The sequence below is a fragment of the Myotis daubentonii genome, chromosome 1, assembly GCF_963259705.1.
Source record: "Myotis daubentonii chromosome 1, mMyoDau2.1, whole genome shotgun sequence".
NCBI classification, from domain to species: domain Eukaryota; kingdom Metazoa; phylum Chordata; class Mammalia; order Chiroptera; family Vespertilionidae; genus Myotis; species Myotis daubentonii.
In genome coordinates, this window is record NC_081840.1 from 231,643,425 (window position 1) to 231,656,902 (window position 13,478).

At 63.6% G+C, this 13,478-nt stretch overlaps 1 protein-coding gene across 2 annotated transcripts in view; it reads left to right on the top strand.

The window, feature by feature from the left end:
• The window catches only part of SORCS2 (sortilin related VPS10 domain containing receptor 2), a 227,484-nt gene that overhangs the window by 129,622 nt on the left and 84,384 nt on the right, over positions 1–13,478 (top strand). For both annotated transcript variants that reach the window (XR_009450089.1, XM_059676365.1), the window contains exon 3: positions 9,895–9,994. Coding sequence is in view for 1 of the 2 variants with exons in the window: in XM_059676365.1 (XP_059532348.1) it covers positions 9,895–9,994 (100 nt within the window). In the remaining variant the exon portion in view is untranslated. The remainder of the gene's footprint in view (positions 1–9,894; positions 9,995–13,478) is intronic.

Here is a 13,478-nt window from a genome sequence, read left to right on the forward strand (position 1 = left end):
GTCCTGACCCACGAAAACCTTGTCCCTGCCCATGACGCCCACTCCCAGGCCCGTCTCCCTCTGGCCGAGACAGCGTGAGGACAGGAGTGCGCAGGAGGCGCACAGAATGGAGGTGACCTGCCCAAGGCCGCGCGGCCGGGAGTGGGAAAGCTGGACTTAAAGGCCAGATCTCGTGACCCGTCCACGGATGTGGCCTTAGTGCTGCCAGGGAGACGGGGGCCGGCCTCCGCTCCCCGCGCTCCTGCTGCTCGCCCCACGCCCGCCGCCAGCCTCGGCGTCCAGGGAGGGAAGGATCGCGCCAGACCGTCAGGGTGTCACTGACCCGTGGGAAATGCCACCCATTTCAACGCTCTAGTTCACTTTTTAAAAGAACCCAGCTACTCCTTTATCTCTTGGTGCATTTACTGGACGGATTCCACCTGAATGCTTGTTTTAAAATGAAACAGCTGAGCAGGGAGGCCCTGCCAGTGAGGGCATCCTGGCCCCTAGCCCGCAGGCATCTGTGTGAGCCCCGACTCGTCTGGGCCGCTGGGGGGTTCAAGTAAGAACACATGGGAAGGTACCTCCCCTGTCCTCCCTGCAGAAGCCCCATCTGACTCTGGCGCAGGGACAGTCCGAACTCACAGGGAACCCCGCACGTGTACATGCCTCCCTGGGAGCGCCTGGCCTATTGGAAGAAAGTGGTGAGACCGCCTGCTTAGAAACAGAGTCACAGAGCGTTTTGGTACAAATGGTGTCGTCTCCTAGAACTACAGACGTGGCAGTGACCTTGACTCAAACATAGTCCACACAGATCCTTCCATCCCAGGCACCTGGCGATGAGAGAGAGATGAAAATACGGATGGAGCTGGAGCTGGATATCGATGATGATGAGATGCATGCAGCCAGCGGTGGAGATGCAAATGGAGGTAGAGATGGAGGTAGATGCAGCTGGAGGTGGGGTTGCTAACGGATACAGATACACCTCCCGGTACTGAGGGTGGTGGGTATAGATTGAGACACAGGGACAAGGACAGGTCAGGGGGCTGGAGATGGAGATGGAGGTGGAATGCAGCTATAGGTTCGGGTAGAATCGACACGTGCTCCTCAGTGGCGAACTCAGAACGGATGTCCTTGCAGCGTGCATTGACCTGAGCGGACGGGCCTGGACACCACATCTCCATATTCTCCTTCGGAACTCCCCCAAGAGCCGCAGTCTGCATCCAGGCATAAGCAGCTTCTTGGTTGGGGGGGGGGGTGGATGGGGGGGAGGCAGGGGGGTGGTACTGATGCTCTGGAAGAGAAAGACCTCCCTCTGCCAGCCCCCCTCCCCCAACTGGGAACCCTGTGGAACCACCTGCCCTCAGGCCTGGGGCCGAGATGGGGGCTGGTGCTGGTACAGCTCCCACCCCTGGCCTTGAACCCTCACAGGCCTCCCTCCTGGTCCTGCCTAGGTCATCTCACTGCTCTCCAAGGCCAGCGGGGGGTGGCGGCCACGTGGCGGGCAGCCTGCGTTCTGGCCGAGCTCAGCCTTGGCGGGGGGAGGACGTGGCGGGGGGGGGGGGTGCTCTGGTTCCCGCTCCACGGTCTTTCCTGCGGGGCAGTTGAAGCAGGTGCCCGTTCGCCCGCAGACTTCACACCCAGTGCCTCTCCCGGAGGAACCTGAGATGACAGCCCAGACTGGCCTCCATGCTTCGGGCACTGGGCTCAGCACTTCTCTCGCCCACGGGGCCCTGCTGGGGGCGGAGCGTGGCAGACACGGAGATGCACTGAGTACCCACTGGGCGCTGGGCGCTGGCTCTTTTGATTGGTGGCAGTTCCTCTCATCTTTATGACAGCGCTTCGGCATTGTTCATCTTCTACCCAGGCCGCCGCGCTCAGAGCAGGGAACCGCGGCATCGCTCGGCTCCCCGGGCTGTGTGCGCCCAGGATGTGACGTGCAGCCCCCGGGCCCACACTCTCAGCGCCACGCTTGCTGACGGCTCCCTTGTCCACATCGTGAAACCCCTAATTCGTCTGAACAGGGCCGGAACATTGTCTGCTTAGGGAGCGGTATTGCTTGAATTTGTACTATTTCCGCCACAACTTGCCAGCTTCCTGCCAGGGTGTAGCCCGGCCCGGCAGGGACTGTGGGGGCCAGTGGGGAGTGGGGAGCCCAGCTCTGACGGCCGTGGAGCCGGCTTCTCCTACAAAACGCGCACGGCTCCTCCCAGGATGGCACAGCGAGGGCCGGCTCTGGTCCCAGTTCCCAGATGGGAAAGCGAAGCCCCGAGTCCCAGGCTCAGCCATTGCCCTCGCCCTCCCGACAGCGACCCCCAGCCTCGGGCTTTACAGGGGAGGTGCACGTGGCTCAGCCTGCCCACCCCGATGGGCTCTGACCCAGGGGCCCAGGGACAGGCGCCTGGAGCCAGCATCTGGGGAGCGAGGCTCCCCCCCCCCCCCCCCATTCCACAGTCACTCTTCCAAACCGCAAACCTGGGGGAGGCAGCTGCTGGCCTGCGGCGGGGACCGCGAAATTCCATCTCTCTCAGAACGCTCCTTTCTTTTCTTGTTCTTGTTTTAATTCGCCGTGACTGGAGTAATCCTGGTTTATCTTCTCTTTCACCCTTGACGGCGAATTTAATTTAATGGGCTGTAACCGCGCTGCCTCTGATCTTTAAATGCCGCGTTTATTTGCCTTATTAGCATGGATGTGATGTTTGGAGAAAGTGCGCAGATGTCCTGGGGAGCGGGTTTCAGGCGGCACTCTGATCGGTTTGTCCACGACCCCCGGATCGAAACCGCCGTGGGTGCAAAGGCCCTCCATTCCCGTGGGCCGCGGGGCCCCGCCGTGTGTGGGGATGACGGGAGGGTTGGACAGATGGAAGGGGCCGAGGCTCCCGCTGCGTGAGGCCCCCAGACAGGATGGGTGGCCCTGCCCTCCCCAGCTGTCAGCAGCTCATGTGTGTGTGTGTGTGTGTGTGTGTGTGTGTGTGTGTGTGTGTCTTCCTTCCCGCTTCCCCAAGAAGGCCCCGTGTCCAGACACCCAGTCATCACGTTGGCAGCAGGGCTGCCGTGGGAATCTGAGGGGCCCTAGAATTAGAGGTGTTGTACAGGCAATGTGCCAGGAAATGCAGCTTGGGCGTGGAGTCCTACCCCAGGGCCTTTGCACGTGCTGTTCTCTTTCCAGGGTACCTACAGGGACTGACACCTCCCCCCCCCCCCCCCATGCATTCCAGCCTCTGTTCCAATGTCACCTGACTTGGGAGAGCATCTTGGGCCAGTCTGCCTGAAATAGCGCCTCCAATTCGCTCTTTTATTCACAGTGCATAGCGCTACAGGACATTACCCACTTGTCTGTTTATTACTGTCTGTCCGCCCACCGGGGTATCAGCTCCCTGGGACCAGGCGCTCTGCAACCTGGTGACCCAGCAGGAGGGGCCAGGCCAGAACCAGGTCTTTGCTTCCCTGTGGCCGAGGAGAGAGGGCCACACGTGGTCCCCGGGTCTTTGTGTCATGGGACGTCTGCTCTTGGGATGATCTTAGGAAAAAGGGAAGGGGAGGGTGAAGGGGATGAGTGAATGAGAGAAGGGGTCACACAGAAAGTCAGAGACATGTGGAGAGAGACACAGGCAGACAGACCAAGAGACACGGACAGAGAGAAACCCTCAGAGACATAGGCACGGAGGGGGGAGACATGCGGAGATGCCAGCCCAGAGAACCCCAGGCCGCTGCAGACAGAGGGGCCCTGGGAACCGCTTTTGCGGAGGCGGGTCTGGGCCGCCAGGGATGGGAAGGGCGCTGGGGCCCGAGGCAGGGGCCGACAGGGTGGGCTGGGGGGGGCGGGGAGACGCGGCATTTCTTTGCATTGCTGGGAAACCGGGCCCCTCTCTCCCGGGTGCTCTGTCCCGCATTCCAGCCAGCTGTCTGCCGCTCCCCAGAAAAGTCAGACAAGCTGGCCTGGCCCGGGTCCAGCTGCGAATCTGTCCTCAGGAAACACCTCCTAAGCGGGAGGAAAGCAGCTGCCGTCACCCTGGGCCGGTCCCACGTGCCCTCCTTCCGCGGGCCCTGGGGAGGGGCCAGTGTTGTTGGCACGTGACGCCTCCGCCTGGGCAGCAGCAGGGGCACCCACCCCCCGCTTCATCCCGGCTCCCTGTGAAGGGCGACGCGAGTGGGATGCCAGTGTTTCTAAAAGAGCAAAGTTGAGTCACTTTCTGGGACCAGCCCAGAATCAAGGCCTGGGATCTGGGAGACACAGTGATGACGTCAGCATTAGGCGTGAGCAACTGTCCAGGCAGTGCGGTTATGGGAGAGCGTCTTACCTCACTTGGCCACCCACTCACTCATCAAACATCTCCCGTGCTCCAGGAGGTCAGAGCCTCCCCAAGGTCCATCTGCACCCCCATCTCAAAGCCCAGACCAGGACCAGGCACATAGCAGGCACCCAGTGATGTGTGGTGTTGGAGTTGGATGGATGGAAGGGGGAAGGGAGCGACAAAGGACAGGGAGATGGTGGATGGGTGGGTGGATGGATGGATGTGTGTGTGGGTAGGTGGGTGGATGGGTGGATGGGTGGATGGATGGGTGGATGGGTTGGTGGATGGGTGGATGGATGGTTGGGTGGTTGGGTGGATGGGTAGATGGATGGGTGGGTGGGTGGATGGATGGGTGGGTGGATGGGTGGATGGATAGTTGGGTGGGTGGATGGATGGGTGGGTGGGTGGGTGGATGGATGGATGGGTGAGTGGGTGGATGGATGGATGGGTGGATGGATGGGTGGGTGGGTGGATGGATGGGTGGGTGGATGGGTGGATGGATGGTTGGGTGGATGGGTGGGTGGGTGGATGGATGGGTGGGTGGATGGGTGGGTGGATGGGTGGATGGATGGTTGGGTGGATGGGTGGGTGGGTGGGTGGATGGGTGGATGGATGGTTGGGTGGATGGGTGGATGGGTGGGTGGGTGGATGGATGGGTGGGTGGATGGGTGGATGGATGGTTGGGTGGATGGGTGGGTGGGTGGATGGATGGGTGGGTGGATGGGTGGATGGATGGGTGGATGGATGGATGGGTGGGTGGATGGGTGGATGGATGGTTGGGTGGATGGGTGGATGGATGGGTGGGTGGATGGGTGGATGGACAGTCATTGAGGAAAGCAGATGGGAGAGTCCCTAGAGGGCTCGGGGTGTCCCAGGGAAAGCAAACTCAGAGTAGCCCAGGGCACCACTTCCTGGTCGGCAGCATGGACCCCCTGGAGCGGACCCTCCGTAGAACCCATTCCCTCTGACTCTATCTGTGCCGCCATGTTAATACGCACCCCGGCTCTCCAAGGGCAGGACCACCTGGGCCCCGTTCTCTCCTCCCTCACCCATGTCACGCCGTGGCAGGAGTGGCCTGGCCCCTACGCAGGTGGCTGTCCTCCGGCGCCCACTGCAGCGTGGGGTTCCGCATCTCTGTGAGCCCAGAGCCCGGCGGTGGGAGCTTCCCTCCAACCCCAGAGCCTGCTCGCGGGCACTGCCACTTGGTGGCCACAGGTCTCGGCTGAGCCACTTGTGGTCCCCGAGCCAGGATTCGCACAGCCCCCTCCAGGGGACAGACCAGCCGCCGCCGCCAAGATGGAGGCTGTGGGGAAAGCCCGGGTGCAGGTCCCGGGTCGGGAGGCGCTTGCGGGACCACAGTCCGGTCTTCTCCGCGGGTGGAGGGGAAGGCGCTGGAGCCCCGCGGACCTGGCGCCCCGCCTCCCACCTCCCCGCTGGGGCGCCTGAGCCGGTCACTCCCCTCTCTGGGCCTTGGTGTTCCAGTCTCTGAAGTGGGACCTTGTGTGGGTGCAGTGGGGAGAGCACATTGGAAAAGTGGGGTGTGCGGTAAGGCCGAAGTTGCGTGATTTCAGAAGCCATTCTGGCGCGGCTGGCACAGCTCAGTGGTTGAGTGTCCACCTAGGAACCAACCAGGAGGTCCAGGAGGTCACAGTTTGGTTCCCGGTCAGGGCACAGGCCTGGGTTGTGGGCTCTATCCCCAGTGGGGGTTGTGCAGGAGGCAGCTGGTCAATGATTTTCCCTCCTCCTTGCTGTTTCTCTCTCTCCCTCTCCCTTCCTCTCGGAAAGCAATACAAATATGTATATGTTTTTTAAAACAAACGTTTTGATGAGGATGAGTGGGGTTCCAGCCACAGCCTCCTGGCCAAGGGCTGGCAGAGGGAGCCCCACCGCTGAGATGGCATCGCTGGCAGGGGCTTGGCTCTAGGAGTGCGTGTGGACAAGGGTCCTGTTCTCCCTCCACAGCCCCGCCGGGAGCCCTGCCTCCGGAGGCTGGCCGGAGCCGGGCACTGCTGGCATCGTCCGACTAGTTAGTGCCCCTGGGCACGGGGAGGCTGGCACACAGCCAGGGTGCTGGGGAGCCCAAGGGAGACACAGGTCCTGCTCGTGGGATGAGGTTCCCAGGCCCTGTGACGCCCATGAGGCCAGGCCAGCGCTCTGCAGTCCCCCCTCCCTGTCCCGGCCCCTCAGACTGTGGCCGGAGCGATCAATTCCGCGAGCCTGCTGAACGGCGCGCCTTCTCGGGGAATGGCTCAGCGCATCATCGGCAAGCGCTTAGAGCATCCCGTTATTTAACTGTCAGATGGGACCCTTAAGAGCTGGAGAAATATGCTCTGCCCACTCCCACCTCCTTTGGCTTCCTGGCCCGGAGAGCGAGTGCGTTACGGTATTACGGGCGCCGAGGGCGGAGGCGGCGGGCTGGGGCCGTGCCAGAGGACCGCGAGGGGAGGGGCGGCAGCCAGCTCTCCAAGTGCCCCTGTCGTCTGTTGCTGTCATGGAGATGGTCTGGACACCACTCATGGACTTCAGCAAACTCTCAGCCCCGCTCAGGCCGGGAGCAGGAGGCAGGGAGGTGGGCCCGGTCCTGCAGCTTCAGGGTCGCGGGCCGGGGGACAGCACAGGCAGCTGGAGCTGTGTTCGAGGCGGGCCTGCCCGCTGCCCCCAGACACGAGGGTGGACCGAGCTTCTGGTGGTGGTCTGTGCTCCCCGCAGACCTGGCGCCTTTGGAAACCTCAGGTGCGGCAGGGGCGAGGGTTCAGCTGTTTGGTCTCCTGGAGCGCAGGTCAGAGGCGGGTCATTGTAGCATCGGTCCTGCCGCTGTCTGCCCGAGGCCAGTGGAGTAGCCTGGATAGAAACAGTGGCCTCGGGTCAGAGGCACCCCCAGTCAGAGGCACCCCCAGTCAGAGGCACCCCCAGTCAGAGGCACCCCCAGTCAGAGGCACCCTCAGCAGAGGCACCCTCCATCAGAGGCACCCCCAGTCAGAGGCACCCTCAGTCAGAGGCACCCTCCATCAGAGGCACCCCCAGTCAGAGGCACCCCCAGTCAGAGGCACCCCCAGTCAGAGGCACCCTCAGCAGAGGCACCCTCCATCAGAGGCACCCCCAGTCAGAGGCACCCTCAGTCAGAGGCACCCTCCATCAGAGGCACCCCCAGTCAGAGGCACCCCCAGTCAGAGGCACCCTCAGTCAGAGGCACCCTCCGTCAGAGGCACCCCCAGTCAGAGGCACCCTCCATCAGAGGCACCCCCAGTCAGAGGCACCCCCAGTCAGAGGCACCCTCAGTCAGAGGCACCCTCCGTCAGAGGCACCCCCAGTCAGAGGCACCCTCAGTCAGAGGCACCCCCAATCAGAGGCACCCCCAGTCAGAGGCACCCCTCAGAGGTACCCCCAGTCAGAGGCACCCCCAGTCAGAGGCACCCTCAGTCAGAGGCACCCTCAGTCAGAGGCACCCCCAGTCGCTGGGCTGCTGTGTGTCCTCAGACACGTGGCTGCCCTCTCTGGGCCTGTGTCCTATTCGTGGGTGGAGGCCAGGCGGTCTCGAGGGTCGTCTCGCTCGCACGTGGGTTGGAGCGGAGAGCTCACGGGCGTCGGCAGTGCCTGTGGCCGTGTCTGGGGAGAGCCGCCGTCAGGACAGGGCTGGGGAACGGAGCTCTGTGTGTGGGTCACTGGCTTCACTGTTCAGTTTTATCATTGAACCGACCTTGGTTTTGTCCCTGAACGTTTTGTCATCGAAGCCCATCGACCAGCTGTCCCGACTTCACGACTTACAGCCTCTGGGCTCTGTGCCGGGATGCGAGCTGCGCGCATGGTGTCTGAGCTCCTACTTGGTTTTTGTACTTTGCCTGGCTATTCCTCTCGACATTTAAAAATAGGATTCCCTTCTAGACCGCCCGCTCCCGGTGCGAGGGTCTCCTCACATCTTCTCCCCTTTGAAGCTGTTGGATCCATCATGGGCGCGCCTGGCGGCAGCAGCCCCTCAGAAGATCAATGCGGCTCTCGCGGCTCTCGCGGCTCTGCGCGGGGAACTGGCCTGTAAAAATGTTGCCCTTCGGTGCTAGGCCCCCTAGGAATCCAGGAGGACTCTCATTTTTAAATCGTTGAGTTGTCAGAGTGTCTTGGCTCTAACAGCACATTTTTAAAAGCCACAGGGAAGCTCAGCGCTCGCAGAGGCGGGGGCCTGGGACCTCACCTCGCACCAAAGTAAGGGAAACAGTGAAAACGCTGGGTTTGCAGAGGGGGCTGGGGGGGGCTGGGGAGGGGCGGGCTGGGGGCTTGTAATAGCCATAAGCTGGGGGGGACGTGCATTTCCAACACACAGCACTCTTTTCTCCTCTTCGTGTGCAGCTGTTTTCTGATATTATTGTTCCATCATTTTAAACGATTCCAAGAAGAGCGAGGATGGGTTGGCCTTTCAGGAAGGGAATGTTGCTGCTTGTGGATTATTAAACGTCAGGAATTTTCCTAAGGATCCATTCCAGGTCTAACCTGGCCCAGGCCCCAGATGGCTTTCAGGCCGAGCCTGGCCCCTCTGACTCTGTAGCTTACCCCTCCCTTTCCTCCCTGAGGGTGCGTCCTACCTGCAGAGCCGGCCTGGGCTGGGGACGGAGGGGCCGGCACCCTCCTGTCAGGGTGCTCACCCTGGGAGCGCGGGGCCCTTGGGGTCGCTGACCCGCTCACAGGAAGCGCTGTGTGTGCTTCCAGACAGTGAGAGGCGAGTCCCACTGCCTCCCGGCGTCTCCACACCCCCCCCTCAGCATCTCCAGAGCCTCGCCTCCACCTGGGCACAAGCCCAGCCTGGGCCCTCCAGCCCGGCCAGGCACCAGGTGGCATCCTGGCTGGCACGTTCTCCGGGCCCCGCCGTCCGACGGCCTCCCTCGGTCTCCACGCCCATGTGCGGGCCGGGCAGGAGCCGCCTGCGGACCCGGCTCGGGCCCCTGACCCTGCTCCTGGGGAGAGACAAGACCGTCCACCATCGGGCGTCTGGCCTGCCCCCGTCCCCCGGGTCTGCAGCAGAATCACCGCGCATCCTGCAGAGCGGGGTGCGTATCCCAGGCGCCCCTCAACCCCCGACACACGGGCGAGGCAGAGACCGCGCCAAACCGCCCGTCTGGGCTCGCTTCTTGGAATACCTCTTCCTGCCAGACACCCTCACTGCCAGACTCACTGGCTGGAACTGATGAGAGGAACAGGCGGCCGGGGAGCAAGAGGGAGATAAATGGGGGATGATGAGGGCCCCGGGAACCGCGGGCGGGGCAAGCGCTTCCCCGAGAGGACAGGTAACAGGTGGGACGCGCGGGGTAAGGGCACGGGACCACAGCCTTTCTACTGGGGGCCCCGGGGACCCCTGACCCCAGCCCTCTGCTGCCTCAGAGGGAAAACCCGTGCCCAAACCTTGCGTGAGACCAGGGAGGCCGGCAGTCAGTAGCAGTGTGGGGTGTGGGCCCGGACACTGGTCCCAGCTCCCGGCCAGAGAGACTGTCCGGCGTCCCGAGGGAGCCAGTCTCCTGCTGCCCAGGATGAGGGGGCTACGGGGCGGGCGTGTGGCCCACTTGGCGTACGCTGTGGACTCAGTACAGCTGGCTCCGAGGGGCCCGTTGTTGATGGCTGTGTCCTGTTCCCCCAGGTCGTCGGACTTCGGGACGACCTACACCAAGCTCGCCATCCAGCCTGGCTTCACCACCGTCATCGACAGCTTCTTCATCTGCCCCGCCAACAAGAGGAAGGTAGGTGCTCGCCGCCACTCCACACGCCGGTCCTGCTGGGGCCCTGGCCGCCCGCACACCTGGTCCTGCTGGGCCCTGGCCACCCACACACCCGGTCCTGCTGGGCCCTGGCCACCCACACAGCCAGTCCTACTGGGGCCCTAGCCACCCACACGGCCGGTCCTGCTGGGGCCCTGGCCACCCACACGGCCGGTCCTGCTGGGGCCCTGGCCACCCACACGGCCGGTCCTGCTGGGGCCCTGGCTGCCCACACGCCGGTCCTACTGGGGCCCTGGCCGCCCACACGGCCGGTCCTGCTGGGCCCTGGCCACCCACACGGCCGGTCCTGCTGGGGCCCCTGGCCACCCACACGGCCGGTCCTGCTGGGCCCTGGTCGCCCACACGGCCGGTCCTGCTGGGCCCTGGTCGCCCACATGGCCGGTCCTGCTGGGGCCCTGGTCACCCACACGGCCGGTCCTGCTGGGCCCTGGTCACCCACACGGCCGGTCCTGCTGGGGCCCTGGTCACCCACACGGCCGGTCCTGCTGGGGCCCTGGTCACCCACACACCCGGTCCTGCTGGGCCCTGGTCACCCACACGGCTGGTCCTGCTGGGGCCCTGGCCACCCACACGGCTGGTCCTGCTGGGCCCTGGCCACCCACACAGCCAGTCCTGCTGGGGCCCCTGGCCGCCCACCGCTCTGTCCGCCTCTCTCAGCGCCGCCCACCTAGCTCCGCCTTCATCCATTTCACTGAGTGGGTTTTAAGGGACCAGCCAGCAGGCCCTTTGGGGAAGGCTCTGTGTGCCAGTTGGTGCCTCGGTCTCGGCCCGGGAGGCAGCCCCTGGACGAAGCAGCACGGAGGGTGGGCACTGCCAGGGCAGGAGGCGCTCGGCTGCTCGGAGTCCTCACAGGCAGGACACGCGCCCGCTCGGCTCAGGCTTCTCTGTTGACTGGGTTTCGACGTGGCTTTGAGTTTTCAGCCGAGCTTTACATGTTTGTGGTCTGCGTGTGTCTCCCCGCTTGGCCGTCTGCTGGCCGTGAGGAGGGCACGGTGTCGGTCAGGGCCGCCCCTCCCCACCTGGCTCCTGAGGGGACCCTTGGGTAAATCCCCGATGACGCCCTGGCCACCGGGGGACCCACGGCAATACGGGACAGCCGTGGGGGGCCCAGGGGGTCCTGACTTCTGGGTGGGAACCCGGACCCCGCGCTTCCTCGCCGGAGGCTGGCCCGCGACTCACAGGTGCCCTGACAGTGTCTGCGAGAGGGCGGGCCCACAGGGGCCCCAGGGTGGCTCTCGACACCAGCACTCAGCCACTCAGCAGGCGGGGGTCAGGCCTACCGTGCGCAGGCTGCGTGCTGGCTGCTGGGAGAGAGGACCCTCCAATCTGTAGCCCGCCAGTGGGGGTGAAGCTCCTACTATGGCCAGGATCCTGGCTGGACACTGGGGAGCGTGGGTGAACTGGACAAACAATTTTAACCTTCCAGAACCTTCAGGGTCTGGAGGAGCCCTGCCCCTGAGCTCTCCTGCTGGGTTTTTGTGGGGAAAGAGCAGAGGGGCCCACGTCCCCCTACGGGAGGCTTCCTCCCCGGCGAGTCGGGCTGGGAGAAGGGGGCCCCTATTTGTGGGTCACCTGCGCAGCGTGCCCGCGGCCCGCCTCCCTGTTGTCGGTAACGGATAGGCTTTGCAGGAAGATGCAAATACAATTAGGATTCCATTTAAGCAGCAATTACAGGCCAAGCAGCACTTTATAGCTTCTTAAGAGACCACTTTGCAACCCGTCTCACAAAACGAACTCCCTTTTATTTTTGTCTCGCTGGCGGGTGATCAGAGCTCCGGGCCCTGGTGCCCGCGCAGCGTGTCCCCCCTGGTGCCCAGAGCACGTGCCCCCCCCCCCGGCGCCTGCGGCCCAGTGTCTGCCTGGTGTCCAGGGCACGGCGTCCTTGCGTTGTCATGGCACAGCCCGACACCCTGGGCCAGGCCCTGGCCTCCCTGCTGCCCGCGAGTCCCCACTGGGCGCTGGCCAAGCGCGCTCTGACTTGGCTGTGAGAACAGGAGGTGGGGAGAGCAGGCGCCACCCGGGGGAGCTGGCCCGGCACAGGGCAGCCGTCAGGTGTCATGTCTTTAGTTAAAAATTCATGTGAATTTCCATTTTACTCCATGAAGGATCCGTGTTGGTTTGAACACTCGTCTCTCTCTCACACACACACACTCACACACATACTCACACACACACTCACACGCACTCACACACATGCACACACTCACGCACACACACGTGCAGAACACATGCACACACACACTTACACACACACACGCACACACGCAGCACACACGCACACACGTACACTCACACACAGACTCACACATACACACACTCACACGCACGCACTCGCACACATACGCACACACGCACGCACACACAAACACACACACTTGCGCGCACACACATCCACAAACACACACACTCACACACACATGCACACGCACACACACACTCGCACACACACACGCGCGCGCACACGCGCACACACAAACGCACACACACTTGCACACACACATCCACACACTCGCGCGCGCGCACACACACACACACACACACTCTCTACAGAGTCTTTGTGGAAGGGCCGGGGGAATGCTCTTGCGTTAAGATGCAGGAGCCCAGCCCAGCCCCCGGCTCGGCCCCTCCGGCCGCCTCGCTCGGAAGCTCAGGGTCAGCGCAGGTCTCCGTCGTCCACCTCGTTATTCGTTCCGCTCGCTCACCTGGACGTTTGCCTGCAGACCTCGCCTCCGAGCAGCTCAGTGTCCCCGAGCAAACGTCTGCTTTCCCCTGACGAGGGGAGTCCACCTCGGGAGCCCTTTAAAGAGGGGGCCTCAGGGCCATCTCCCCCTGGGAGAGCACAGGGTCCGCGTGTCCGAGCCGCGTGTCCCGCTGTCTGATGGGACGGGCGTGGTGGAGAGACCAGGGCTGGGAGCCCGAGGCCAAGGCTCCAGGACCGCCTCCCATGTCTGCGTTACCTCCGCCATGCGGTGGGGGCTGAGTAACGTCCCGCCCCCGAGGCGTCCGCATGCTAATCCCAGAACCTGCGAGTGTTAGCACTGCAAATGCCAGCAGGGACTGTGGCGATGGGGGAGGGGCCACGGGCCAGGGATGGGGCGCCTCTGGAAGCTGGAAAGATTCTCCCGAGCTTCCGGAAGGAGCCAGCGTCGCCACCTGGATGTCAGCCCCGGAGGCTCACGTAGACTTCTGCTTCCAGAACTGAGAGCTGGCGTCTGTGACGCCACTGCGCCTGGCGGCTCGACACACAGCCACCGGAAACATACACACGCTCAGAGCACGGGCGGTCACCTCCCTGGCCTTGCAGGGACTGTCCGGGCACTGCCAGTGGGGACAGAGACAGCTCAAGGCTCCTAACCAGCGCCACCTCCCTCCGTCCCTTCTCCATAGGCCCGGAGGGTCTGTGGCCACAGGAGCTCTCTCCTGAGAAGCGAAAACTGTAGGGCTG